Raw genomic sequence first — 13,600 nt, forward strand, 5'->3', positions numbered from 1 at the left:
AGTACCGAGGCCGAGTAGAAGTCCTTAGCTAATGCAATAGCAAAAGTGATTTGGATATAGACATTGCTGCATGAGTTGGGAGCGCCGCAATCTAGAGTAGCTGTGTTATGGTGCGATAATCTTGGAGCAACATATCTCTCTGCTAATTCTGTTTTTCATGCCAGAACCAAGCATATTGAAGTGAATTATCACTTTGTTCGTGAGAGAGTTGCTCAGAAGCTTTTAGACATACGATTTGTTCCCTCAGGAGATCAAGTGGCTGACGGGTTCACAAAGCCACTTTCTGTCAAGCAACTAGAGATGTTTCGTCGCAATCTTAACTTGGATAAGTTATGATTGAGGGGGGTGTTAAACTGTGTATTCTCTAGTTGTATATATCTCTGTATTCTCCTGTATTATACACCCCTCGCTATACATGAGGAAGCCCACCGTATGTTAATATATAAGCACCGGCGTACCCTGTGTTAGGGTTTACGCTTCCCATTATTCTTTGATAATTGTACGTCCAGAAACACGGGTGGCCACTCATCGTTTGCTTGCCACTCGAATTTGTGTCCATTTTTTTCTTCTACGATTCGTTTGTGAGCTTGTTTGTTAAAAGTTGCATTACTCTCATGGCTTGATATCGAACCCTACTACCCTATATAAGTATTCTTCTGCTCGATCTTACCACCATGCTCAATGTCTGAGGCGAGGGCCACCGTGTGGGCTTCCAAGCACCGCTAAAGACCTTGTGTCAGCTTTATTTAGGCACGCCGCCAGCTGAAACACTACGGTCCACATGTTCGGCAACGCGGCGGTGATGCATGCCATAGCGGTGGCCGAGGGTCACCTACTCACCTTCTCCTTCATTGAGAACGAACAAGGGAGTCGCCGGCCGGCAAGGTGCCACAAGGACGGAACAAACCATCAACTATTTGAACTATTCAACATCGTCAAAGAGTGAAGAGGTGGCCGCCGTTTAGAGAGGTAAAATTGCAGCGTTATGGCTCCATCACCAGCAGGAGGCGCTCGGACCAGCTTCTTCAGTTCAAGACCAATGGTATGCCACAAATTCAACTCAAGATCTGCACATCAACCATTAGATGTTGCCTTCTCCACGGACGATTGTCTCCCATCCATGGAGCATTCTAGGCACGAAAATCTTTATAGATGTTCATGGACGCAAGTGCAACATCAGGGCAGTTCTTTGTCAAAGGCAGGGATTGGAGTTTTCATTCAGATTGAACACGCTAATCGCTTCGCTCAGCTCATCACCTCAACTATTCCCCCCTGGCCTCTTCGGCGCTGCAAGCTGAAGTTTTTGGACTTCTTGCAGCAAACTTGGCGCACCATCTTAGCTTCAGCAGGTTCACTTCTTCACCGACAACGCAATCCTAGCAACGGTAGCAACTGCTTGTAACATAACTGAAGCCCCAAATGACTGGCAGATCAGACCACAACTAGCTGCTCTTTTTAGCAGGCCCTCTTTCAATCAACAGAAAATATTTCATGCTCACAGGATTACTATATAACTTCAAAGCTGAATTCCAAGGAAAGCTTGCTACTAGGATTCAGGTTCAGGATAGACCATTCTCCTCCGTTGCCTTGCTAGCAATCAGGACAGTGTATTTTTAGATTTCAGCGATGACTTGTGCACGCTTGCCATTGTAAAATGTGGCTGAACCTCATGGAAAAAAAATCCGCTCGCCTGGTCCAATCCAGCGCCACGCCTTCGATTGCTACGCACCCAAATATTTTCCTTTTCCACGCCCACCACAAGTCCACAGCTGTCTACTTCTTCCTCAGCTGCCTACTTCTCCCGTAAAAAAAGTGGATGCCCGACAACATGCGTCTTGTTCCTAAAGGGTCCAGGTACCGAGTTCATCGGCTTCGCTAGTCGCCATCACCCATTAGCATAACCAACCATAGACAAGGCTCCAAACGTATACCAACTCTGAAATATTCTACGGGTCCTAATAGACAGCTGACCAAGTCACCTCAGTAGATCGCTCCTACACGCAGCCTTCCTTTCTCCTTCTCAATAATTCCCCTCCCTTCTGGCTGCTGCACTTGCAACGTTCCTCGCACATGCCCGCGCTGGCTGCCACGGCCAGCACCAGCACCTTATGTACAGCCATAACCAGCCTATTCTTGGTCTCACTAGCTCCATGCGTGCTTCTCGATCGATGAAGTCAGCGACTTCCCTTCTCCTTGGCGCGGCGCTTGCAACTGCCTTCTTCCTGCTCTACACTTCGGTGTGCCGCGACCTCGGCGACGGGCCGGCCAGGTCGGCACCGCCGCGATGGATGCAGCAGGAGAAGAGGGAGGATAGCGTCAGGGCTGCTGATCGACCCAGCAATCAGGAAGCGGTTGTGAAGGTGGAGCAGGAGAAGAAGGACATCGTTACCAGCAGCGATGGTGGAGGTAGAGATGGTTCATCGTCACATCAGCAAAAGCAGCAGCAACCGCAGATTGTGATGCCTGCAGAACAGCAACAGGTATGTCTTCGCTTTAATTATTGTAACAAAAGTTAATTATAGGAAATACAGCCTTCCTATTTCTCTGGTATTCTGTATATGTAATACTTAAAATAAACCTTTTTTTGTCTTGTGTGACATGAGCAGCTCGTTAACAACTTTGAGTTTAAGAATTCAGGGCACTGGTTTTCTTAGTTAGAGACTTCACAAATTCTGAAAATTGATCATTCCTAATCCGATTGGTGGATCCGGAACTGAAACCGCAGTTTTCTGAAAATAGTTTAGACTTTACTGATTAAAGAAACCATTAGTACGTACAAGATTCTGGGAAAAGTATCGCTAAAACTAGAGCAAGAACCCTCTTGAAATTTAGAAACAGCTAGCATTTCCTTCACCATTGCTCAAGTGAGTCGTGTGTATTGAGATTATGATATGTAGAAGCCTAATCTTTGTTATATTCCAGAGGCAACAGCATTGTGGACATAAACACAATATGAAGCCACCATGTGAAAAGGCATCCCAAAAACATGATGCCAGCGGAAACGGCCAAATCATACGATTAAACAATTTCGCATGGCCAGCTAGCTTCCTGTTTCATTTTGTACATGCTAGGACGCTACCAGCCTATCAGCGACTGGTCTCGCTACTTAGTCAAATGATTTAACTCTGAAAATGTTCCTTACTTTGTCGATCATTACACGCAAAACTAATTATCAAGGGTTAACAATTGCATTAACACAGAAGAAGGAAAAGCCCCAAGACCTGGCCGATCTGCTCCGGCGAGCCGCGACAGCGGACCGGACGGTCCTGATGACCGCGCTCAACCAGGCGTGGGCGGCACCAGGGTCGTTCCTGGACCTGTTCTTGGAGAGCTTCCAACACGGCGAGAACACCGCGTACCTGGTGCAGCACCTGCTGGTGGTGGCCATGGACAAAAATGCCTTCGACCGCTGCAACGCCGTGCACCCCTTCTGCTACTGGTTCAGGGTGGAGGGCATGGACTTCGCCGCTGAGCAGAAGTACATGAAGGGCGACTACCTCGAGATGATGTGGAAAAGGAACAGGTTCCAGCAGACCATCCTCGAGCTTGGCTACACCTTCCTCTTCACGGTATGATCTTTTGCGCCAAATTAAGTCTGCGAAAATTTATAGATCATTGACCATCGGTTGATTGGAGCACAAAATATTTTCCTGTAAGGGAAAAGTGTGGTGGAGCAGGTGTGGTCCTGCAATGCTGAACATTTCAATGAATAGGAGACATGATTCATTCTCATGTTGATTTTGGCGTGGACAGGACGTGGACATCCTCTGGTTCAGGGACCCGTTCCCGCGCATATCCCCGGCGGCGCAGCTGGTCATGTCGTCGGACTTCTTCGTCGGCGATCCCAACTCGCCAGGGAACTACCCCAACGGCGGTCTCCTCTACGTCAAGTCCTGCGCCGGCACCATTGGCTTCTACAAGCACTGGCAGTCATCGCGGGAGCGGTTCCCCGGAATGCACGAGCAGTATGTGTTCGACAAGATCGTCAAGGAAGGTGTGCCCCCTCACCTCGGCACCAAGGTGCAGTTCCTCGACACCAACTACTTCGGCGGCTTCTGCCAGCACGGCAATGATCTCAGCAAGGTCTGCACCATGCACGCCAACTGCTGTGTGGGGCTGGAGAACAAGCTGTTTGATCTCAAGAATGTGCTCCAGGACTGGAAGACTTACAAGACACGCGCCGCCGTCGGGAATACAGAGTACTTCTCCTGGAGGGTGCCGGGGAGGTGCATACACTAATTAGTTGACAGATGACTTGGAGTTCTTTAATTCGTTTTGAATCGGAGGCAAAAGAATTGACTGAGGAATGGTGCACTCATCACGCAATCTTAAAAAATGTTGCATCACTAGTCTCTTATAGCTAGCACTTACACAACTTTACACGAAAAAGTTATCAAACACTAACTGATTTGCATCGTTTCTTCCTTACGTGAATCTATAATATCTAAATTGGAGCAACCCACTAAGTTGAATTCTCTCAACATGCAAGCTATCCACCTCACCAACTGCCACATCATCAGGTCTCCACGTCACTTTTTAATACATATTTGGTTTTACTTTGGTGCCATACATGAAGCTCCGGAAAAAAAAGCAACACATTTATTCCTATTTTTTTGCTGCTATAGACGTGTGTCTTCCTCCTCAGAGCAATCACACCACGGCTCCTCTTATTCCCACTACGTATTTCCCATTTTAATTCTGGCATTGAATACAATCGCTACACCTTGCAGTCCCAGTGCCGCTAAAAATTCCATCTCCACAAGCATCAACACCCCACATTCGCGCAAGCTAGCTGATACGGCGCAATCAGAATTAACTTCAGCAGCTTCACATGTTCACATGACGCTGAATAATAGCCAGCCCAATCTTCTGCCTTCCCTGCCACAAATGTTCGTTTAACTCTCCGCAAGGGTGCAGCCTCTGCTGCTTCATCTCCAGTAACTGAAGATGGACCAGCAACGCCATCTAAACAGGCATGAGCTTAAATTCTCCTCCATAAGCCCAATCGTTGGTTTCTTTATATAAGACCAATGCATTTGGCAGCCGTCCAGTATGACAAACTCGATGATCCCCGCGCCCGGGGCGATTTGTGGCCGTCGCATGATGCGTGCTCTTTTAGCGCCATTGTTTGTTCCAATAGCTTCTTCCCGTTGGATTCAAATCTTTTTCATATGGAATGTGGATGACTGGATGAATACTACTACCACTGTATGTCTCCTATTTTCTCCCATCCTAATGAATGTTGTCGCTTTCTACAGTCACACAGGGAGTTCGACGAACTCAACAAGTAATTTTTTCACCAGATCATTTCTTTTTTTCTCCAATTAAGTTGTGCCGTTTGACAATAGCGTTTTCACAAAAACAAAAACAAATACCTGCTTCAACACTGCAGCATGGCCATCAGGCTGCTCGAGCATATATATCAAGTTGAACATTTCCACACGCTCACATGTCATTAATCTACCAGGTGACTTCCCGCTCCATCCACATACCAAGCCTTTTATGTTCCTTGCATATCCTGTTGTGTTCTTCTTTTTGACATTTATCTTTCTCTTTTTGGACCATGATATGTGCAAAATGCATCACAATTTTAAAGCTATTTATGTTGCTTGCAGGTAGCCCAAATTTCTAAACATAGACGACAGTACAACAAAACATTTCATATTGAGATGCTATTCTGCTAGATGAGTTCTCATATTTATTGTTACAATGTTGGAATTGTCCTGATTGGATTCCGATAGAAATGATCAGATCTATTGGCATTTCATTCCCATTTGGTACCATCAAACATCGATTCATTCTAAATAAGATTACTTAATCTAGGTTCTGCTTCACCATAGATTCTGTCATTGCTCATTAGTCCAGCGTCCAGGTAATTGAAGTCCTTGGTGTTATTACATTTTTGTTTTCATTTCATTACTTAGAGTGCTTTACTTGAAGGGGAGAAATAATCCACCTAGATAATTTGTTCTGAGAAGTGTTTCAGTTGAAAGGAAGAAATAATTCATCTTGCTCTGAGAAATATGCATACAATGTGTTAATTACATAGTTTCTCGCTGCAAGTTTAAATGCTATTAATTTGGCATGCTCAACGTGTGTCATTTCCAATATATCCCCTTCCTGTTATTTTTTTATTTCTTCTCTTAATTGATCTCACGTTGAAGCCTTATAGTACTATATTCTAAATAGCATGGAAAGTTTGATGATGAATCCAATGCGTTCACTTAATGCACATATATACTAAATGTTTTTTCTTTGAACCAAGTAATTTCATAATTGTAGCTCAATATTCTAATTTAAATTTAGCCACAACAAAATATGATGCCCTGAATTTCCGCAGCAATCGCGCGGGGTATCATCTAGTATCTCTAATGTTCTTCCACTTTGTTGCCAAGTCGACTGAAACTCCTTATTTAAATCACACACTGCTCATCCATCTGTCTATGTATGTACGTAAAATTGAGTCCAATTAATCAAACATATGTATCTTTTAAAACCCACCACGTTTGGGACACCACTACAATTTTGACAAGTTAAATCAGTATTGTATTTGTGGGCAGCTGGATGGAGAACCAATGGTTAATTAATTAACTTGGCAAGAAATCGACACGCAAGTTACAAGGACTTATATAAAGTCTGATGGAAAATTTAGCCCTGATGGATGCTGTTCAACAAGGTCATAATATCTGCTACTGTAATTAACTTAGACTGTTATTGGAAAAGCATACGCATATTTAATTTAGTTGTGGAAGTGGGTAGGATACCTATGTAGTAGCAATCTAGGAACAGATAAATACTCCCCCGGTTAACTATTATTATAATATGCTTCTTATATTTTAGTGTGGAGTAGATATAGAACGAAATGAGCAAACCTACACACTAAAACATACCTAGATATATTCATTTTTGGAAAAAGCTTAAACATCTTGTACTAGTGAATGGAGAGAGTATATGGTACGTCTTTGATAAAAATCAGGCATAGTGAAAACTCGATGTATCGTAAGTTTAACTAATTTTGTGGAAAAGAATATTAAAAGCTATAACGTTGAACAATTACACTGCTAAAACAGAGTTTGCACAGTACGTATCCAAGACACGTTGTAAGGAAGTTGCATTGTTTATATCAGCTTTCATGAGGATAAGAGAATCATCAGCGAATAAAAGGAATGAAACTGATAGTGCATTTCTGCACACCCTAACTCCATCGATGCCACCAACTTCTTCTTCATACAACAGCTGACTTGATAACCCCTCTGCACACAGCAAGAACAAATAAGGCGATAGAGGATCCCCTTGACGGCGCCCTCTAGTAGGAACAAACATGTCGGTTTCTTCTGAATTAAATCTCACCTGATATCTAACCGATCTAACACAAGTCATCATAATAGAAATCCATCTTTCAGAGAATTCCATCATCCGCATCATATTTTCAAGGAAAATCGATTCAACTCTGTCATAAGCTTGACTGCACATAATCCATTATTCCGCGATCTCTTATTTTTTATAGTATGAATACTCTCATATACCACAAGGATAAGGCGACCGGAGACAAATGCACTCTGGTAGGAGAAATAACCTTAGGTAAAATTTGTTTAAGACGAAGAGCCAACATCCGACATCTATTAATAAACACTTTCACCGTCAGCGCCAGCAGTGCTGCAATCGCACTCAGTGAGCACTCACAGGTCCAGCGAGCGTGGTGGATCTCCGCATCATCGTATTATTCTTGGGCTCCTGGGATAGGAGGAACCTGCCCCTGGGATCCTCAACGGTGGACTGCAAGTTCCTGGGCCTCCACTGACTCACAGGTCCTCAGAGCCAGTGTCCACTGCCCACTGCAGCTAGCTACTACCTCCTTTTCTCAAAAAAAAAAAAAAAAAAAAAAAAAAAAAGAAGCTAGCTGCTACCTCCGAGAGGAGAGGTTCTGACTTTGCCACGGTTGCTCTTGCGGCCGGTCGCCGGTCGTCGCAACGGCCGCCGCAACGCTCGTCGGCCGGCTGACTCCCCAGTCTCCAACACTCCACCGCAGCAGCCCAGACAGAGACGGGAGGCGCCCCTTTTCTTGAGGCTCCAGCCTCCAGGTATGTGCCCCGCTGCCGCCTCCATTCTCCCTGCCCCATCTACGCCACATGCTGTCCAGTGTGAGGGAATTTCCCAAGATTTCCTGAACAAACAACGATTCCTGTGATTCTTAGCGGGGATTTGCCTCAACCAGTTACCAGCAGCAGCATCGCTGAATCGATCCAGTGTCTGAGAAGGATTCGGTGTGATGACATTGGGGTCTGCAAGTTCAGTTGTCGCGGCTCTTGGCTGTTTCCTCGATCCAACCTACATGCCGTGAGCCCGTGAGGATTAGATGAAATGAAACTGGGGTCTGCAAGTTCAGTTGTTGCGGCTATTTTCTGTTTCCAAAATCTAGGTGTTGAGCACCATTTTTTCAGATGAAATTATGACATGTTCAGCGCGTTTGGAGTTAACAACCTCACATCATCTTCTCTACAACTCTGTAGGATCCATACGCAGAATAATTGATCAGGGGAGCATCTCAGGGTTTCAGTGAAATTGGCCATCCTCCTTACACACACCAACTAGTCCATTCTCAACACAATTGATCCCCAGTTTTAAAGTAAAAAAACAAAAAAAAACATAGTATTCTCTCTAATATCTGTTGCATGGGGAGGCCTCTTCTTGACATTCAGCAGTCCCTCGTTGGAGCAGCAGATGTTCTGCCTCCCAGCTGCCGGGTGTTTCCACTACGATGCAGTTCTCCACGGCGCTTCAATCCCAAAATCACCTACTGCATTAACATCCAAGACACCGACAGAGCACTCGGTGACCGCGACTAATCCTTGAACCGCTCGCGCATCCTCGATGGCTCCGGTGCCCGACACATTCCTCGGCATCAAGTCTGCCTTCTCTCCTCAGGCAGATTACTGAATCTGTCATGTTAAACTCCCCTGTTATGTCTGCTTGCTAAAATATGTTCTTTGTCAAGCACTTGGCGCTGGGCTGGAGCCGGACACGCCGGTGAAGGCCTGGGCAAGGTTCTGTATCTGCTACAAGGAGGTGACTCCCTGTGTCATGTTCCCGCTACAAGGTTATGGTTCTCCACCACTCCGCCTCCACCGGCGCCACTCAGATAAGCCTCACTGCCCGTCCTTCCGCTTCCTGAGGTTCTTTCATGCATCCCTCTTCCTTTTTATTTGACCGGTTACTCTGAGGCAAAAGCCCCACAGCCTAGAACTTTTACTGAATGCAAAAAAGCATATTTATAAAAGTACAGGCAGGTAGTACAAACCTAACTCATGGTAAACTATGTATCCTTCTTTTAACACTATCTCCTTTTTTGTCAGAAACATCTGAATATGTAACAACATGTCATGTACAAAGTTACTACGCCATGCAGCAAAGGTTTGTCTTTCATGAATAAAGATCTTTGCATTTATATGGCATGTCCTTGAACCGCTCGCGCATCGTCGACGGCTCACATTCCTCGGCATCAAGTCTGCCTCCTCTCCTCAGGCAGATAACTGAATCTGACATGTTAAACTCCTCTGTTCTTTGTCAAGCACTTGGTGCTGGGCTGGGAAGACGTGGAACCGGACACGTATCGTCCTATGTCAGGACATTTCCAGAATTTTGGATTCACCAAGTTTAATACTAAAAACAGTCTCTAGAAGAGTCTTTCACAGTTTCACTGTTCTGGATGGTCTTCTATTTGTGTTGTGGCATGTGAAGATGGACTGCAATGTTGGATGAAGAACAAACAAAATTTTGAAACCAAACCCGGTCACATAGAATCAACCGAAATGACCTATATCTCAGAATTGACTTGCTGTCCAGCCACACATTTTCCGGATTCCTCATAAGTTGTAACAGCTAGTACGTTTTCGAAACAGTAAATATACACATGATTATTTACTGGACTTGGTTATTTATAGCATGTCAAGTAAGAATCAAAGCTCAATTGTTTCGGGCCTTTGGTGTTTCAAATATACACCAAAATTCATGTGTTCACAGATGTTCAGATTTGTATGGCTTGCAAAATAACTGAATATACTTACTATCTCTGTCAAAGAATACATTCACCTTGTCAGGTAATTGCCCTCACAGCCTCACATTATTCTCCAGGATCCATGGCATGGGGAGGCCTCTTCCTGAGCCTCGGCCGCCCCTCGCTAGAGCAGCAGAAGTCCTGCCTCGCATCCGCCAGCGGCTTCAACTACGACGTGGATCTCCATGGTGCTTCAACTCCAAAATCAGCAACTGCATTAAACTCTGAAGACACGGACAGAGCGCTTGCAGACCGCGGCTTCTCGGTGAACCGCTCCCGCGTCCTTGTCGGCTCCGGCGCTGATGCCTTCGTCCGTGCCAAATCGGCCCTTCTATCCTGGAAGTAAGGCTGAACTAGAATTATTAAACTTGACATGTCCACTTGCATTCTTCTGTCTGCCTGACTGTTAAAAACTATTGTTTTTGTCAGGCACTTGGCGCTGGGCTGGGCGGAAGTGGAACCGGACACGCCGGTGAAGGCCGGCACAAGGTTCTGCATCTGCTACAAGGAGGTGATCCCCTGGGTCATGTTCCCACTCCAGATCGCCTACGTCACGGATGAAAACAGCGGTGGTTCCTCGCAGCGTGGGCGAGCTAAAGGCGGCAGCGTCTTCGCATTCGGCAGCGGCACCCTGCAAGGCCATCTTCTGGTATACTCACCTATCCAATGGGCATGTTTGAGAGTGTGGTTTGACAAGGTGTGGTGTGGGCACGAATGAATTATGTGCAGGCCGGGGAAGAGCGGTTCTCGGTGCAGGTGGACTCGGAGGAGCGGGTGTGGTATGAGGTGTTCTCCTTCTCCAAGCCGGCGCACCCGCTGTCGGCGCTCTGCTACCCGTACGTGCAGTTCAGGCAGCGGCACTTCGCGCGGGAGTCCGCCAAGGCGATGCTCAGGCATGTCGCCGACCGCTCGACGCCGCCTCATTGAGAGGCAGTTAGCAGCTTAATTCCAGTGTTAACGCAGTACTAGCTAGCTAGGCAGCAGAATCATGGGATGGCACAGACAAATAGCGTACTCAGTTTCCATTCGCTAGTGTATCTGGCACAAAAAGAAGATGCCATGTGTGTTGCTTTCAGTGTGGCTATATTCTGCACCTTCAAAGGTGCATTCCACTAAGCGCTCCCATGTGTCGCACCTAGGCGACACTAGGGCGATCCTCCGCCGCCGTGTAGCCCTCTCCCGGCCTCTGTCACCGCCGCTGCTGCCGGCCCTTGCCGTGTTGGTGGCGGATCGGGTGGTTTGTAATCTATGGAGGTGGCGCCGGTGGTCTGGTCGGAACGACTGGGACAACGACGGCCCCGCGTAAACTGGGGTGGCGGCCTTGGGAAGCTGTGGTGCTCTACATCGTCGGTGTGGAGGCGCCGGTGGTGGGGCATGACCAGCGTGTGCGGGGCACGGCTAGATCTACTCGTGGCCTTGGTCTGGATGCTGGCGGCGGTCCGTGGTGTTGTTTGGGCTGCGTGTGTGCAGGGGTGGAGGGCTCGGCGACGACGTCTATAGGGGTGGTGGCGCGGTGGCTGCTTGGGGCTGCACTGGGTGGTGTGGGTTGTGTCAAATCCGTTCTGGCCTGCGGAAGGTGCCCCTGTTCGCATGTATGGTGGACGGCGGTGATAGTGCGCTGGCTGGCATGCCTGTAATGGAGGCCTCGCCACGAGAGTGCAAGCTCCGGGTGAAAACTCAGCCCGACTTCGGTCGCTGCCGAAGATGGCGACGTACTGGGGCTTTTTTCCCTTCTTGGAGGCATCGCTTTGGGGCTCCTACCTCTCTTGCCTTCGAGGTCCTCCTCCCGAGGATGGCAAGGGCATGGTGCGGCAATACAGATCTAGGTTGCCTCCGCTAGTGTAGGAAGTGGGAAAAATGAATTTTGTTGGTTTCTAATGGAGGGGGTAACCAAAAGACGGTGGTGACCCCAGCTTTGTCACACAACGCCACCCGAATTTCAGCTTCTCCTGTCATCTCGCGCGTACATTCGTTCTCGATTTTTGTCGCGCCCGGACGAACGCAGAATCCTCGAGCCATCCAAACACCCGCTTTTCGTTCCGAGCGAGTCTAGCTGAAAAGCAGCCGACCTAGCAAAGGCGTCATAAATGACCGAAAGTGAACGGCGTGGGGGAACAAGGGATTGTAGGGCGCGTTTGGTAGTCTGCATCCATTTTGTGCACCTCTGGTGCAGCGGAAAGAAGCCCCTGCGCGTCCAGGGCCATGGGCCAGAAAAACCACGTTGTTTGGTGGGCATAGAGTTTTTTTTTGCCCCGTGGAGATTTACTACCAGTTTGGTAGATCGGATTTCGGGCCTTGTAGCAGCTCAGAACGGCGCCACTATTTTTTGGTTGCAACCCAAAATTCGCTTCTGGTTACCATTTCCCTTCAGTGGTGAGGTTACCAAGGATCAACAGCACAAGAAAGAACAGAATCATAGACGACACATAACTTAGCATTGATCATAGACGACACAAGTTCACGACACACCATTTTTCAGACACAATCATAGTTCTGGACACGGCAGACAGGATCATAGTTCAACACACTTGACACGAACAACAACTAGACACGGCATGGTACCATGTTAGCTTCAGACATGATGCTCGGAGACGACACACCTGGTGTCATCGCCATGGTACGGGCACATGCTCACCACCTCAGTGCAGGTGTGGTCGAAGATGACCACACTGTACTCGAAGGAGGACACTTTCTTGAAGGTGAGGAACTGGCCTACCTTGAGTTGATGGGCGATGGCGAAGGCCGTCCACCCCTGGTCGATGAATGTGTCATTGCCTTCTCTCCTCGTACTCATCCTCCAGTTGGATCCAGTGTTGGTGGATGTTAGAAGGAATTTCTCCGAACAACTTGACGAAAGCTTTAGGGATTATGAGCCGGCCGAAGGTGGGCTTGAAGATGATGCGGAGGAAGTGGTCCGGCCCTGCGTCCTCGTGGAAGTGGCCGGCGTCAGCCGGCCTTCCACGACGCTTCTTCGCCGATCCCTCGTCGGGAACCTCAGCAGGTGACCCACCATGATCTTCTCAGTCTGCCAGAAGAACACATGTCATTAGAGGTATGCCTGCTCACGAGCAGTTTAGATGAAAACGTACATTGATAATATTAGTAAGGCCTCATACATTTGCTCACACGGAAGGCATAGGGAGTAGCCACAAATTAAGTGTAGTGTGTAACGACTGTGGCACACATGACTAAATTTGAGGCCACCACCTAGCCTTCCATTGTGCCTTTGTTGAATCATTGGCCAACGCAAATGAGGCCTCATACATTTGGTCACATGGCAGGCAGAGGAACTATCCCGAAACTAAGTCTAGTGTGCAGCGAATTTGAAGGAAGCACCTTGTCTTCCATTGTGCCTTTGTTGAATCATTGGCCAATGCACTAGACAAACCAAAAGGAGGCCTCATATCTAGGATTACACGGCAGGCAAAAGGACTATCCGCAAACTAAGTCTAGTGTGCAAGTAATATGGCACACATGACTAAGTTTGAGGGCAGCACCCTGTCTTCCGTTGTGCCATAGTTGAATCATTGGCCATTGCAGAACTTA

The 13,600-nt window shown here is 47.2% G+C and overlaps 2 protein-coding genes across 3 annotated transcripts; both read left to right on the forward strand.

Annotated features, from left to right (window-relative positions):
- Nucleotides 1-2,004: 2,004 nt before the first annotated feature.
- LOC124694572 (uncharacterized protein At4g15970-like) lies at nucleotides 2,005-4,416 on the forward strand. Of its 2 annotated transcripts, none has more exons than XM_047227544.1 (3): nucleotides 2,005-2,480; nucleotides 3,204-3,569; nucleotides 3,754-4,416. In XM_047227544.1, the coding sequence occupies exons 1-3, from the start codon at nucleotides 2,109-2,111 to the stop codon at nucleotides 4,237-4,239; spliced, it is 1,224 nt and encodes a 407-aa protein (XP_047083500.1). In that variant the 5' UTR covers nucleotides 2,005-2,108; the 3' UTR covers nucleotides 4,240-4,416. The 2 variants fall into 2 exon arrangements, with proteins under 2 accessions (XP_047083500.1, XP_047083499.1); XM_047227543.1 differs by having other exon boundaries at nucleotides 2,007-2,480; nucleotides 3,201-3,569.
- Nucleotides 4,417-10,136: 5,720 nt separating this feature from the next.
- On the forward strand, nucleotides 10,137-11,129 carry LOC124694574 (UPF0548 protein At2g17695-like). The gene is made up of 3 exons (XM_047227545.1): nucleotides 10,137-10,396; nucleotides 10,484-10,703; nucleotides 10,784-11,129. Exons 1-3 carry the CDS (start codon nucleotides 10,137-10,139, stop codon nucleotides 10,979-10,981), a joined length of 678 nt encoding a protein of 225 aa, XP_047083501.1. The 3' UTR covers nucleotides 10,982-11,129.
- The last annotated feature ends 2,471 nt before the right edge of the window (nucleotides 11,130-13,600 follow it).

The sequence above is a fragment of the Lolium rigidum genome, chromosome 3 (genome assembly GCF_022539505.1).
Source record: "Lolium rigidum isolate FL_2022 chromosome 3, APGP_CSIRO_Lrig_0.1, whole genome shotgun sequence".
Taxonomy (NCBI): Eukaryota; Viridiplantae; Streptophyta; class Magnoliopsida; order Poales; family Poaceae; genus Lolium; species Lolium rigidum.

What these genes read in the sequence shown, in the direction of transcription:
- LOC124694572 (XM_047227543.1), top strand. Translation starts at nt 2,109, where the DNA reads ATGTACAGCCATAACCAGCCTATTCTTGGTCTCACTAGCTCCATGCGT. An exon ending in TGCCTGCAGAACAGCAACAG is followed by an intron (nt 2,481 to 3,200) that starts GTATGTCTTCGC and finishes GCATTAACACAG; the next exon opens with AAGAAGGAAAAGCCCCAAGA. An exon ending in GCTACACCTTCCTCTTCACG is followed by an intron (nt 3,570 to 3,753) that starts GTATGATCTTTT and finishes TGGCGTGGACAG; the next exon opens with GACGTGGACATCCTCTGGTT.
- LOC124694574 (XM_047227545.1), top strand. Translation starts at nt 10,137, where the DNA reads ATGGCATGGGGAGGCCTCTTCCTGAGCCTCGGCCGCCCCTCGCTAGAG. An exon ending in TCGGCCCTTCTATCCTGGAA is followed by an intron (nt 10,397 to 10,483) that starts GTAAGGCTGAAC and finishes TGTTTTTGTCAG; the next exon opens with GCACTTGGCGCTGGGCTGGG. An exon ending in CCCTGCAAGGCCATCTTCTG is followed by an intron (nt 10,704 to 10,783) that starts GTATACTCACCT and finishes AATTATGTGCAG; the next exon opens with GCCGGGGAAGAGCGGTTCTC.